This window comes from Daktulosphaira vitifoliae, unplaced genomic scaffold (assembly GCF_025091365.1).
Source record: "Daktulosphaira vitifoliae isolate Bord-2020 unplaced genomic scaffold, ASM2509136v1 Scaffold_3, whole genome shotgun sequence".
In the NCBI taxonomy this organism is placed as follows: domain Eukaryota; kingdom Metazoa; phylum Arthropoda; class Insecta; order Hemiptera; family Phylloxeridae; genus Daktulosphaira; species Daktulosphaira vitifoliae.
Window position 1 is genome coordinate 30,099,297 of NW_026099574.1, and position 15,061 is coordinate 30,114,357.

General features: G+C 26.9%; 1 protein-coding gene across 1 annotated transcript in view; it reads right to left on the bottom strand.

The window, feature by feature from the left end:
* The window catches only part of LOC126901814 (uncharacterized), a 19,140-nt gene extending 7,630 nt beyond the window's left edge, over positions 1-11,510 (bottom strand). Inside the window, exons 1-3 of the mRNA XM_050678612.1 lie at positions 11,451-11,510; positions 11,336-11,390; positions 7,344-8,879 (exon numbers count right to left, since the gene is read on the bottom strand). Coding sequence (XP_050534569.1) covers positions 7,344-8,879; positions 11,336-11,390; positions 11,451-11,468 — 1,609 coding nt within the window. The 5' untranslated portion in view covers positions 11,469-11,510. The remainder of the gene's footprint in view (positions 1-7,343; positions 8,880-11,335; positions 11,391-11,450) is intronic.
* Between the last annotated feature and the right edge of the window lie 3,551 nt (positions 11,511-15,061).

Sequence of the window (15,061 nt, forward strand, 5' to 3'; positions counted from 1 at the left end):
TTCGGACTTTATTTTATCTTCATGGTGAAAACAGACATTAAACTTAATAAAAAAAATACGATTTTTGTAAAAAAATTCTTTTTTTTATTTTTAACTTTATAATGCTATAACTTCTCGAAAGATGTATGGATCAATATAATTCTTTTTTTTGTAGATGCATGATGTCTTTACCTACCATTTGGTATATTTTTTTTATAAATCTGACTTTTTACCTGCCCACAGGGGGGGATTTTAAATGACAACTTTTTCACAAAAAATTAATTTTTTCAACTTAACTTTTGAAAGTGTTCCGGAAGGTCTGACACTTTTATATATATATTAAATTAAAGCTAATGTAATCTACTTTATTATGTAAAAAAAAAATTTCGGACTTTATTTTGTCTTCACGGTGAAAATGTCTACCAAATGCTATTATTGTGTGAAAATTATCGATTTTATTTTTTACATTTTTAACTTTATAATGCTATTACTTATTGAAAAGTGTATTGATCAATATAATTTTTTTATGGGAAATACTATTTTTTAATAATCCCTTTTTTCATTCGACATACTTTATCTGAATCAGGATATTAATAACGAACTAGCAGATCATGTTGCTTTTGGAATAATCCACCTATTTTTTAAAATTAAACACTATCTAAAGATTTGCATCGAAGCGTTTTTTATGATAGTGATTTTAATCACTGTCAGATATCATTATACTTGATCCAAATATGCCACGTCACCACTGTGCCGCGACACCCCTGTGCTGGGTTTTNACTGTGCCGCGACACCCCTGTGCTGGGTTTTTTTTTTAAATTTAATGTCGGAGTAAAATCCGTCATAATTTTGGTAACCTATGAATCAGATGGTCGGAGTACCAGATGTTCGTAACAATTACTTCTTTGTCAAATGTCGAAGTATGTAAATGTCGGAGCATCATCAGTTCGTGGCAAAGGTGCGATCCCATAAAAAATAATCACTTTATTAATTATGTTATTAGATATTATGACTTATGGTTTTTACTGTTGAAAATTGAAAGCAATGGTAATATGTTAATATTTTATGAGATGTGATTGTTGTAAGTTTTTCTGGAATTTTCTTTATTAATCTGATAAAAAATAATACTAATAAATTCTTAGATTATTTATATCTTGTGAATTATACAGAGTGTTCAGTAAATAAGGAAACGAATTTCTATTGTACTCATTGTTTATAACAATTTAACTGTTTCCTAACTTACTGAACACTCTGTATAATAAAAAAGATACTATTTATTACTATTAAAATAATACCATTTAGAAAACACTATTTGTTTCGCTTTATTTTTTATTATTTAACCCTTAAACAGTTGCGTGGAGGTCTAGCATACCCCCACATAAATAAAAACGGATGTATTATATTGCATAAAAAGTGTATATACATAGATAAATATAAATTTAGAAGATGGTTTTTATAGTAATATTGACAAGATTTTCATAAATAAATACCTTCGAAAAAAAAATGTATGACTTGAATTATTCATGAAAATTGATAAGGGTCATATTGACCCCCACGCGACTATGAACGTTATAATTTTTTTTGGACTTGTTTTTATTTTCAAAATATCGTTTTATCGTAAATGCAATGTTATAATAGATATAATATTGTGGAATTGGGATTATGTGGATCTGCCACCGACTGTGCAATTAAGTTTTAAAAATAAATATTCTATTGAGAATTTTCACTACTCGATGATATGGAACAAACACGAACAAAACATGTAATAAATACATCGCGTCGCAATGTGAACACATTGATTATCGGTTTCTCATTTACAATTACCACTACTCACAATTACCCCTCCTGACCCTACTCGTATTATAATAATTAAATTATATTGTAATATTAATAATAAAAAAATTCAATTCTGAAAAATGATTATATAAATATAAATACACATAAAATTAATATATATATAAACCGTGTTTGAGCTCAAAGAAATACAAGAAAAATTAATAAAATTACATTTTGTAATAGTAAAAGCTTTTATTTACAGTCTTAAAAATAAGATTTTGCAGTTAAAAAAATTGTTTTACAAACCAAAATTTTTTAATGAAATTTTGAAAATTAAATTTTTTTTATAATATAATTTTGATTAATACACATAATTTTGTAATTTATTTATTTTTTAATTTTTATCCATATTTAAATATCATATAGTAACAAATAATGTCTTTGAATTAAAAAAAATGAACTTTTTTGTACATATTTTATACTTTTTTAGAAATGGGGTCTAATAGACCCCCACGCGACTATGAACGTTAAAAATAGGTACGTGCCTGCTTAAGGGTTAAATAAAGAAGTTAATTTTGAAAAATATATTCATATTAAAACATTTTTGTAATTAAAATTAAAAAAATACTTTTAATATAACATCATTTTAAATATTGAGTTGACCTATTCAGATAATTTACGATAGAATTATCTAGTTCAGTGGTCGGCAACCTTTTTTAATTCTCGGGCCACATTTACAAATTAAAAAGAGTTCGCGGGCCAAATAAAAAAAAAAAATTTATAATTACATTATTTATTATGCAAAAAAATACTATCTAAAACTTAAAATAATAATATGACTTATATAAAATACCCGTACCAAAAACGCAACGTTCAATTATATTTATACAAAATGATATTCAATTAAATTAGTCGATTTAGAATTTAAAGCGGGCCGTATTCAATAGCCACGCGGGCCGGATACGGCCCGCGGGCCGCCGGTTGCCGACTACTGATCTAGTTTAATGTAAGAATTTTTTTTTGTATATAACAAAGAAGTTTTATTCACGTAATTACTTTTCAATACCCAACAAAAGACTTTTTCCAACCAAACCCAACCCACGCACTATTGCCATTAACGCTGCTAACTTTTTAACCCCCGAAGATCATGCTGGACACTGCGTCACCGATGCTAGCGATAGTGCCACGATATTATGCGAAGATTATTGTTAATTGTGTTCGTTTTTCGGTTAGTATATTTTAAATAAACTGTTCTTGCTTACTAATACACAGCCCACGGGTTTCTACTCTCAAGTATTGAGTGTCGACTACATTAATGCGATGTAAGTCGTGTCAACTTTATAATTCATTTTAACATTATCTTTATTAAAGTTATTTTTTCAGTCTTCACCACGCATTAATGATCAATTTTTTAATTTAGTGGTGTTTCAACCAATAATTTATTGATAGATTTTTAAATTTTAACTAATCTATGATTATTATATTACAATAATTATTGATATGTTTTATGACCATAATATGTTAAGATAGCCCTATAAACTGTTTTTTGATAGTATAATTATTTAATAAAATTATTTAAATCAAATTTACCTTCGTTAAATATCAAACATGAAATTATTATAAAAAGATATATCAATTGCCAGTTCTGGAATAAAATAATCTTTTAGATATCAATAAAGTACTTCATATTAAGTGGATTACTCACCTCCATTTTACACCTCTTAATTTTACTCAAATATTATATACTGAATAACTAATGCCAATTTTTTATTTAAATAAGTGTTTATATAAAAAATTATCTGTCAAAATGTATTATTTTATGATATTATTTAGTTTAAAAACATATTTACTTAACTATTTTAGTCAATCTCTTCATATACATTTTAAAAAAATAAGGGACATCAGGATTTATATAAACACATTCTTAATTTAATCAAATCTAGCGAATTTTTAATACAAATACTATTATTAATTTATTTTTTATACTGTAGAATAAAATTATATTTTTATACTATATACTATATATATTATTTTGGTACGATCCAACTTTTAATTTTTATTTTTGTGTGTGTGTCACCTACGTACATTGTATTTATTTTTAAGTAATACTAAAATAGTAATCTAAAATAATGATATTTAAATTTTTTGATCATTTTTAAAAAGTACAATTGATTGAATGTATTTATTTTGAAATGCATTGACGTTATTATTCATACTTTTAAATTAAGTATGAGCAATACGTGATTTGAAAACTTATTATTGAGTAAAAATATAAAAAAATGTAACATTATTTTTACAAAATTTCAGTTAAATAATAAATTTTAATATGATTTATTATTTATATTAATATTAAATTGAATCATCTTAGCTAATTTTTTATTTTCTTTATTTTTAATACTTACGTGATGGAAAATTTCTCATAATATTTTTAAAATTTTCATGCACATGAAATGAGTTATTTTATAAATTATTTTATTTTTCATTAATTATTATTTTTGAAACTCTTTGTTTGGTAGAAAAATGTCGAGAAAAATAACTTTGAAATTTGAACTAGCATTAATGCCATTTTTATTCGGTTGACTAATGCGATGTATGGTTGCCGAATCGTTAAAACTTATGATTCTAAGGCTTAGTGTACAAGGCTCGACCCGCCTGTGAGATGAATATTTTGCATTTTGTTCTTTATCCTTTTTGATATAAAAACAAATTTTTAACTAGTTTGATTTTTATCTTATTTAAATTCAATAACTTCAATAAAGATCAAGGATTTCTCTCTGTAGTAACCCTTCGTGAGAAGAAATTTCTTATTCATATTAAAATTATTTTACTATATGGTTTCTTTTTGTGTCTATCATTTAAATTCTCAGCTCTCATTTGATCTACATTTTTCAATGATGCGTCAAATGATTACAATCGTATCTAGTTGAAGATATTACCCTTAAATATTGAAAAAAAATTATATTTTACCAATTAAACAGTATTATTAAACATATCCCATGTTCTCCTATTAAAATCATTAATTTATAATGTTTTAAATGTTTTATAACAAGGTATTTATTGACGAATTAAGTTTGATTTGATTATAGGTTTCCACTACAAAATTAAATCATTTTACTTTGTAATTTATAAATATTTTTAATCTATGTGCGTGTGCTACTACCAGTTTATAATTTTCCAATTTTTTTGGTAACATATTGTTGTATAAATCATTTCTAAAAATAATAAGTTTTAGTTCACCTGAATTTAACAATGGATTTTTACAATTATTACAACATTTTTTAATACGCTCTATCGAATAGATCTTTTTAATTATTATTTATTGATTAGTTGTTTTAGTTTAAGTAAATCATTATAATTAACTCAGTTCTGTATATTTCAATTGTAGAATCTTTTTAAACACCAAATTTTACTAAGAATTTATTACAATTATTTCAATTTAAGTGATCTATTACGATAAAAATTTAAAAAAATTGAGCTTTACTGATAAATTTACTAAAACTAGTGATTATAAAATTTCCTGACTGCATATTAATCTTAACAATACAATTTTTTTAATTGTCATAAAATTTTCTATTTAATAATGTAAATTTCAAACTTGCAAGTTGAGCGAAAAGTTATAGTAATGAATTTATTTATTTTATTATAAACTTTCACAAAAATCTACTTTAAACGATTAAAAAAATAGTTTAAATATGTCGTTTTCCATATTTTTAACATATTAATAATCAAAATCAGTACTAATTTAAAACAAATTTATTTTGTTCTTCATAATTTTTTTTTTATATGTAAATATTTATTTTTCAATAATAAGTAATAAATAATTACTAATAATATTAAAACTCACAAGTAATAGAAAAAGTTTAATTGCACATTTAAAAACAGGGCGAAAGGTTGATTTAGAAAAGTATATTTTAGCTTCTGATGAAAGTTCCTTATAATACAGTGTATTTATTCCTAAGTAACGAAAATTTATGATAGAAAATATTGCATCAATCCCTGAACATTTTTATTCGCGTTAAAAAATTTGTTTCGGAGCGTTTCTTATGATAGTGATTTTAATCATACTCAGATACCATCTATATTTGTCGCAACTCTGCCAAGTCCATACTTTGCCGCGACCGCAATGTAATATTGTTTTTCCTTTAAATAAACTGTAAATATTATTTTTTAGTAATACAATAATTTGTAATAAGTTTGTTATAATTTATAAACCGTGTCTTGAAGTAATTTAACATTTATATAAAAAATAATTCAATTATAATCCATATATTTTTATGATCTATTACATAAAAAATGAATTGTGAGAGCATTTTAGAATTACCAGTATATATTATTAATATACAGGTTAATTCTATACATATTTACTGTAATTATTAAATAAATTATAAAAATTTGTGTAGCAATGTAGCATTTTTGTAACTAATTATGAATATTTTCTTTTGTATTTATTGTGTTATAAACTTTAAATACATGATTGGAAAATCGGACATTTATTATTAAGAATTTTGGATATAATTTCAAAAATAGTATTTATTATGCAAGTAAAATTACATGATTACTCACAATATAATTATTATCATTTAGATCATGACGATTTAAAATATAATGTAATGGAATGTAAAAAATAAATAATAATTTATCAGAAAACTAATTAATGCAGCCATTCTCGTTAGCATATTTGATTATTTCAATAAAACCTTTTCTAGTAGCTTCATAAATGGTATTTATACTCCATGGACAATTATGTTCATGGGCGTATTTTAAACAATGAAACTGACCATTTGCAGCAGCAAGCCTAGTGGTGCCTTCATCCCATTTACATCCATTTTCGTGGGCATATATTAAATAATCTAAATTTCCACGCATGGCAGCTGTAACTATTGTACCTTCATCCCAATTACATCCATTTTTATGAGCAAATTTCAGACAATCAAAACAACCACTTGCAGCAGCTTCCCTTGTTGTACCCTCATCCCATTCACAACCATTTTCATAAGCATATTTGATGCATTCTAGATGTCGATTTGCAGCAGCGCCTCTCATCGTACCTCCGTTCCATTTATATCCAAGTTCATATGTATATTTTAAACATTCTAAATTACCATGCGCGGCAGCTGTATTTAATGTTTCTTCATGCCATGGACACTCCTTTTCATGAGCATAATTTAAACATTCTAAACAACCACTTGCTGCAGAAACTCTAGTTGTGTCATAATCCCATGGACATCCATTTTCATGTGCATATTTTAAACAATCAAAATAACCATTAAAAGCAGCAGCTTTAATTGTGTCATTGGCCCATTTGCAACCCTTTTCATGAGCATATTTTAAGAATTCTAAATTACCATAAATGACAGCAACTTGTGTTGTTTCTTCATCACAAGGACATCCATTTTCAAGTAGATATTTAAAAATTATTAAATTACCATTCATTACTGCTGTAACTATTGTACCTTCATCCCATTTGCAACCGTTTTCATGAGCATATTTTAAAAATTCTAAATTACCAAAACTTGCAGCTGCTATTGTTGTTCTTTCAGGCCAAGAAAATCCATTCTCATGTGCATATTTTAAAATGTCAAAATAACCTTTTTCTATAGCCACAGTTGTTATTCTATTATCTAATGGACATCCATTTTCATGTGCATATTTTAAAATTTCAAAATAACCTTTCTCGATAGCAACAGTAGTTATCCTATCATCTAATGGGCATCCATTTTCATGTGCATATTTTAAAATTTCTATATCATCTCTTAAAGTAGCTTCTATAGCTATGTTATCATCTAATGGACATCCATTTTCATGTGCATATTTTAAAATTTGTATATTACCTCTTAGAGTAGCTTCCATAGTTATTTCATCATCTAATGGACATCCATTTTCATGTGCATATTTCAAAATTTCTAAATTACCTCTTATAGTAGCTTCTACAGTTATGTCATAGTCTAATGGACATCCATTTTCATATGCATATTTCAAAATTTCTAAATTACCTCTTAGAGTAGCCTCTATGGTTATGTCATCATACAAGGTACATCCATTTTCGTGAACAAATTTTAAACAATTTAAATTTCCTCCTATAACAGCATATCTAGATATGTCTTTATTCCAGTGGCATCCATTTTCATATGCATATTTTAAACATTCGAAATGTCCTTTTGCAGCGGCCTCCATAGTTATGACATCATCTAATGGACATCCATTTTCATGTGCATATCGTAAGCATTCTAAACGCCCATATTTTGCAGCTGCTATCGTTATACTTGCATCCCATAAACATCCATTTTCATGTGCATATTTTAAACAATCTAAATTACCTCCTATAATAGCATATCTAGTTATGTCTTTATTCAATTGGCATCCATTTTCATGTGCATAGATTAAACATTCTAAATATCCATTTTTTGCAGCATATATCGTTGTGTTTACATCCAATGGACATCCATTTTCATGTGCATACATTAAACATTTTAAATGCCCATTTGTTGCAGCATATATCGTTGTGCTTACATCCCATGGACATCCATTTTCATGTGCATATTTTAGACATTCTAAATGTCCATTCAAAGCAGCTTTTCTAGCTATTTCTGCATTCCAAATACATCCATTTTTATGTGCATAGATTAAGCATTCTAAATGTCCATTGGTTGCAGCATATATCGTTGTACTTACATCCCATGGACATCCATTTTCATGTGCATATTTTAAACATTCTAAATGTCCATTTGCAGCAGCATCTCTAGTTGTTTCTTCATCCCAGCTACAGCCATTTTCATGTGCATATTTTAAACATTCATAATGTCCATATAAAGCAGCAACTTTTGTTGCTTTTTTATTCCATTTACAGCCATTTTTATGAATATATTTTAAGTTTTCTAAATTACCATAAAAAGCGGCTGCTATTATTGTGATATCATCCCACGGACATTCATTTTCATGTGCATATTTTAAACATTCGAAATGTCCATTCGCAGCAGCTTCTGTAGTCGTGTATTCATCCCATTCACAACCACTCTCGTAAGCTAGTTTTAATGTTTCTAGGTCACCAATTTTAGCAGCTTTTTTTGTGGTACCATTTTCAAACGGGCATTTTTTTTTTCCACCCAAATATTTATTTTCAATACCTAAATGAGCACGTTAATTAAATTTTTTTTGTTGTATTCAAATTTAATTAGATTACTTAAAATTATGTAAGCAAATAAATAAGATGCCTAAATTTTTTTCCTTCTCTATTTTCTTTAGTTATAAATATTTTGTTTGAATATATTGGTATTAAACAAAGAAGTTCATTTTGAAAAATATATTTAAATTAAAACTTTTTTGTAATTAAAATTACAAAAATACTTTTAATATAATATTATTTTAAATATTGAGATGACCTATTCAGATAATTTACGATAGAATTATCTAGTATAATGTAAAAATTTTTTTTGCATAGACAAAGTAGTTTTATTCACATAATTACTTTTCAATACCCAACAAAAGACTTTTTCCAACCAAACCCAATCCACGAACTATTGCCATTAACGCTGCTAACTTTTTAACCCCCGAAGATCATGCTGGACACTGCGTCACCGATGCTAGCGATAGTGCCACGATTTTATGCGAAGATTATTGTTAATTGTGTTCGTTTTTCGGTTAGTATATTTTAAATAAACTGTTCTTGCTTACTAATACACAGCCCACGGGTTTCTACTCTCAAGTATTGAGTGTCGACTACATTAATGCGATGTAAGTCGTGTCAACTTTATAATTCATTTTAACATTATCTTTATTAAAGTTATTTTTTCAGTCTTAACCTCGCATTAATGATCAATTTTTTAATTTAGTGGTGTTTCAACCAATAATANTTTTTTCAGTCTTCACCACGCATTAATGATCAATTTTTTAATTTAGTGGTGTTTCAACCAATAATTTATTGATAGATTTTTAATACATACATTTTGTAATAGTAAAAGCTTTTATTTACAGTCTTAAAAATAAGATTTTGCAGTTAAAAAAATTGTTTTACAAACCAAAATTTTTTAATGAAATTTTGAAAATTAAATTTTTTTTATAATATAATTTTGATTAATACACATAATTTTGTAATTTATTTATTTTTTAATTTTTATCCATATTTAAATATCATATAGTAACAAATAATGTCTTTGAATTAAAAAAAATGAACTTTTTTGTACATATTTTATACTTTTTTAGAAATGGGGTCTAATAGACCCCCACGCGACTATGAACGTTAAAAATAGGTACGTGCCTGCTTAAGGGTTAAATAAAGAAGTTAATTTTGAAAAATATATTCATATTAAAACATTTTTGTAATTAAAATTAAAAAAATACTTTTAATATAACATCATTTTAAATATTGAGTTGACCTATTCAGATAATTTACGATAGAATTATCTAGTTCAGTGGTCGGCAACCTTTTTTAATTCTCGGGCCACATTTACAAATTAAAAAGAGTTCGCGGGCCAGATAAAAAAAAAAAATTTATAATTACATTATTTATTATGCAAAAAAATACTATCTAAAACTTAAAATAATAATATGACTTATATAAAATACCCGTACCAAAAACGCAACGTTCAATTATATTTATACAAAATGATATTCAATTAAATTAGTCGATTTAGAATTTAAAGCGGGCCGTATTCAATAGCCACGCGGGCCGGATACGGCCCGCGGGCCGCCGGTTGCCGACTACTGATCTAGTTTAATGTAAGAATTTTTTTTTGTATATAACAAAGAAGTTTTATTCACGTAATTACTTTTCAATACCCAACAAAAGACTTTTTCCAACCAAACCCAACCCACGCACTATTGCCATTAAGGCTGCTAACTTTTTAACCCCCGAAGATCATGCTGGACACTGCGTCACCGATGCTAGCGATAGTGCCACGATATTATGCGAAGATTATTGTTAATTGTGTTCGTTTTTCGGTTAGTATATTTTAAATAAACTGTTCTTGCTTACTAATACACAGCCCACGGGTTTCTACTCTCAAGTATTGAGTGTCGACTACATTAATGCGATGTAAGTCGTGTCAACTTTATAATTCATTTTAACATTATCTTTATTAAAGTTATTTTTTCAGTCTTAACCTCGCATTAATGATCAATTTTTTAATTTAGTGGTGTTTCAACCAATAATATATTGATAGATTTTTAAATTTTAACTAATCTATGATTATTATATTACAATAATTATTGATATGTTTTATGACCATAATATGTTAAGATAGCCCAATATACTGTTCTTAGATAATATAACATCTGTTAAATTTACTAAATAATTAAAAATCTAATAAAAATTTCAAAATCGATTAATGACTTATTTTATTATGTCAGCCTTTAATTTGATAAGAAAATAGAGAAATGTAAACCAATGAATCAAAATCAAAGTTTTTAAACATTATAAAAAATTTGATTTATGGAAAGTATTTTTCTTATGGAGGGCTTATCACCCTCATATGAGGGTTAGACCATCTAATATTTTTTGAAAATATTTCACATATTAGATATAAGTTAAGAAATTAATTTGATAATCTACTAATAGACATAAATAATATAAAATCAAATTTACCTTCATTAAATATCAAAAATGAAATTATCATAAAAAAATATATCAATTGCCAGTTCTAGAATAAAATAAAATTATAGATACTAATAAACTACTTCATACTAAGTGTATTACTCACCTCAATTTTACACCTCATAATTTTAATTAAATATTATATTCTGAAAAACTAATGGCAATTTTATTTTTAAATAGCTGTATATATAAAAAAATTATTTGTAATAATGTATTATTTTATGATATTCTTCAGTTTAAGAACATTATTTACTTAATTATTTTAGTCAATCTATTCATATACATATAAACAATTTTTTTTTTTGTGTATGTCACTACTTTTTTCTGCTAACTGGAAATATTTTTTTCAACGATACTTAAAATATTTCGTATCTAGATAAATTATTCTCAAGATGAAAAAATACAATTATTAAAATCGATAAGCGTTGTTATTTTTTAAACTTTTGTTACATAAAACTGTCATAATTTTTTTTGATTGAATTAATAAAAACAAATTTTTTTTATAACTACCTAAGATATTTCCTTTTGATTTGTTATATTTTTTTTGAAAATCTGACTATTAACCTGTTTACAGGAGTATATTATAAATAGCAACGTTATTAATCTAAGAAATACTCCGAGCTTATCCTGGTTAGCAGGACCACAGAATCGAATTTTTTATTTTTCGCTCAAAAGAATGCTTGGTATTTCAAAAACATATAGTTAAAATCTCAAGCCGTACCTGATCTACTTATCTCTGAAACCGCGCATCGCGTGTTTGTTCGGTGCCCGGGCCGCCCGGCGCCAATAGATAGATCGGAAGGCAGCTATCGCTGCCAGTATCATTTTTCTTTCTTCTATTGTCATTTGAGAAGTCATCTCAGGTAAAATATTTACTGATAAGCTACTCTATCTATGTCTCGTACGAACATTAAGTATAATCTGATAACTTAAAAAACTATAGTTTTGCTTCGGTTTTTCGTGCGCATAGGCGTTTACCGCTATAGATTTTTGAACTTTCTCTACAATTTTTAAAAGGGAGAACGAAACGTTCAGTTTTCCCAAAGGAACTCGCGAGAAAAGAAAAGCACCGCCACCAAAACGCAAATTTCACGGCAAAATGCGGGGAACGAAAAATGATCTACGTTTTCTCTTTCCAACCGGATAATTGAAATCGTGTCATTACACGATTTTAGTGCTCTTACAGACTTAGTAATGTGTAAAACGTGCCATGGTCAAATTCATTTTAAAGAATCAGTTTTTCGCGGAGCGGGGTTTAAATTTGTAATGGTGTGCGGTGGTGGTTCACGAAAAATTAATTGTGGACCTCAGGTGAATACGAGGTATGAAATAAATTGTCGGATCATACTTGTGTTTCGATTACTGGGCATTGGTATAGCGGGATTAAATATTTTTTCTGGACTAATGGACATGAGCAGCAGTTTTGGTCGGTCTTCGTACTATAGTGTGATTGAGCACTTGATTCACAAGTGATTCACACTTGCGCGAAAACTATGTTCGTTATCGTATGTTCAAAAGCCGTGAAAGAAGAAAAAGAAGAAAATATAAAAAGAGGAAAAACAGCCGACGATTTCATTGTTTCTAGAGAAACACGTGGAAGGAACGAGGTTTTTTGTCGCTTTTTGGAATTGCAACTCTCATCGCCAAATTCACAGGGAAAATGGTTGATTTTAACGTGAAAAGAAATTATTGCCAAGAATGTACGTTTTGGAATATAAAAAAAGATACACCAAGGTATGCTGCGTGACTTGAAAATCACAAAGAAGAATGTTCCATAAATATTTTTGATTCGTTAGGAAAAATAGAAACACGCGATGGAAGTTGATTCCATCATAGAAATGTTCAAAGCATCCGAAGAGAAGTATGGAGTGAAATACCGCAACTCTATTGGTGATGGAGACTCAAAAACAATAACCATTAGAACCCGAAAGGTATCAAAAACATTACTTTCCTCCTAAATTTTCGACGCGAAAATTTAAACGCACTTTACTCAAATTCATATTTTTCGAACTTGCCCGATTCACAGTTTAAAGAATATTTGACATATCAACTTGAAATTTCGAATACATATTTTTGAAATGTTTTATTAGTCGGTGAACTACTCAAAACTGATAAAAAATTGTTTTAAACAAATTCAAACTAAAATTTTCCGAAAAATCGAGTTTTTTGTTTATTCAGTTGTTTTTTTGTACAATAATGATTTTTTTTCGAAATTTTTCTAGTTCACCGATCAACCTTGAAACCCAGCTTGAAAAAACTTTTTGAATTTGTTTTTTCAGATCTTTGTGTAAGAAGCTATAAATCGTGCAATTTGGTGTATCGTTTTTGGACACAATGCACAAAAAAGCTTATAAATTGTAATGTAAATTCTTTATCAAACCAATAAAATTATTTTTTGTATTCCAAGGTAAGCTCAATAAATCACAAAAATTTTGGAAAAATTTGTTTTGTTCTTCATCCCCAAGAATCTTTAAAAATCGCTTACTTTTCAGGCTGCTAACCGGGATTCCCCCTTAAGTAAAACGGTATTGTCTTAAAGAAATGGAAGGGTACCTTATTTAGCCATCTTCTCTTTTACAAAAAAAATAAATTATAAAAAAGATTAAATAGTGTATTATCAATTATTTACAGCTTTAATTAAATCCAATAATTGTTTTAAAAGGAAGTAGCCTGCACTTTCAAAAAAAATATATTTGAGCTTCCAATAGTTTATGGTAAATTACAATTTCAATTTTGTGACTAAAAAATGTTATTTTTTCAATACATCATTTGACAAAAGTTTAAAGACGTTAAATTTAGCTAAATTAAATTCATTATTAAGTGGTACTAAAATAGTAACCTAACATAATGTTATCTAAATTTATTTGTCGTATAAAAAGTACATTTGATATTTATGTATTTATTTTAAATTACGTAGAAGTTATTATTTCTTAATTTTAAAATAAGTATGAACAATGCTTAATTTAAAAACTTAGTAGTAGGTAAAAATATAAAATAATGTAACATTTTTTTTACAAAATTTCAGTTGAATAAATACAGAAGGGCTGAGGGGGTAAATCGACAGAAGCAAAAATAAATAAAGAATTAGAATCTTGTAAGAGTAATTACACTTGAAACATTATCTCACTTATAAGGATTCCTACACTTGAAATTTGAATATTATTTATGCGTTTAAATAAAATATATAGATTCTGATAGAAAATGAGAATAAATCCCTAGTGACACGTCACAAATTATTACATTATTAACAGTTTCAAACACTAGATGTGCTAAGGTAGATTTTCGAAATTCATTTATTAAATAGAATCTCAAATTAATGAATTAAAATAATTCTTAATCGGAACAACTCAGAAAATAAAATAAAAAGATTCAACAATGGCTGCAAGTAAATGTATTATATTTTTTAACTGACTATATTCTCAACTGAGGCTAATGCTAATCATCTCTTCATTAGGTCGTATTAGATAATAGTTGTGATCTCTTGATGTATCGTTAAAAAAAGTTGGGCAAGTGAGAGCTGAGAAAATAATTGAGTGCCACAAAACAAAATCCTTGATATTCATTGAAGTTATTAAATATTAAAGACCCCATCGCTGTAGTCTTCCTTCGTTAAAGAATTTCTTTTTTATAATAAATTTTTTTCCTAAGTGATATGTTTATTTATTTTTGATATAGTTATATCTAATAGTTTTTAAATAGTAAGTAGTAATATCAAAA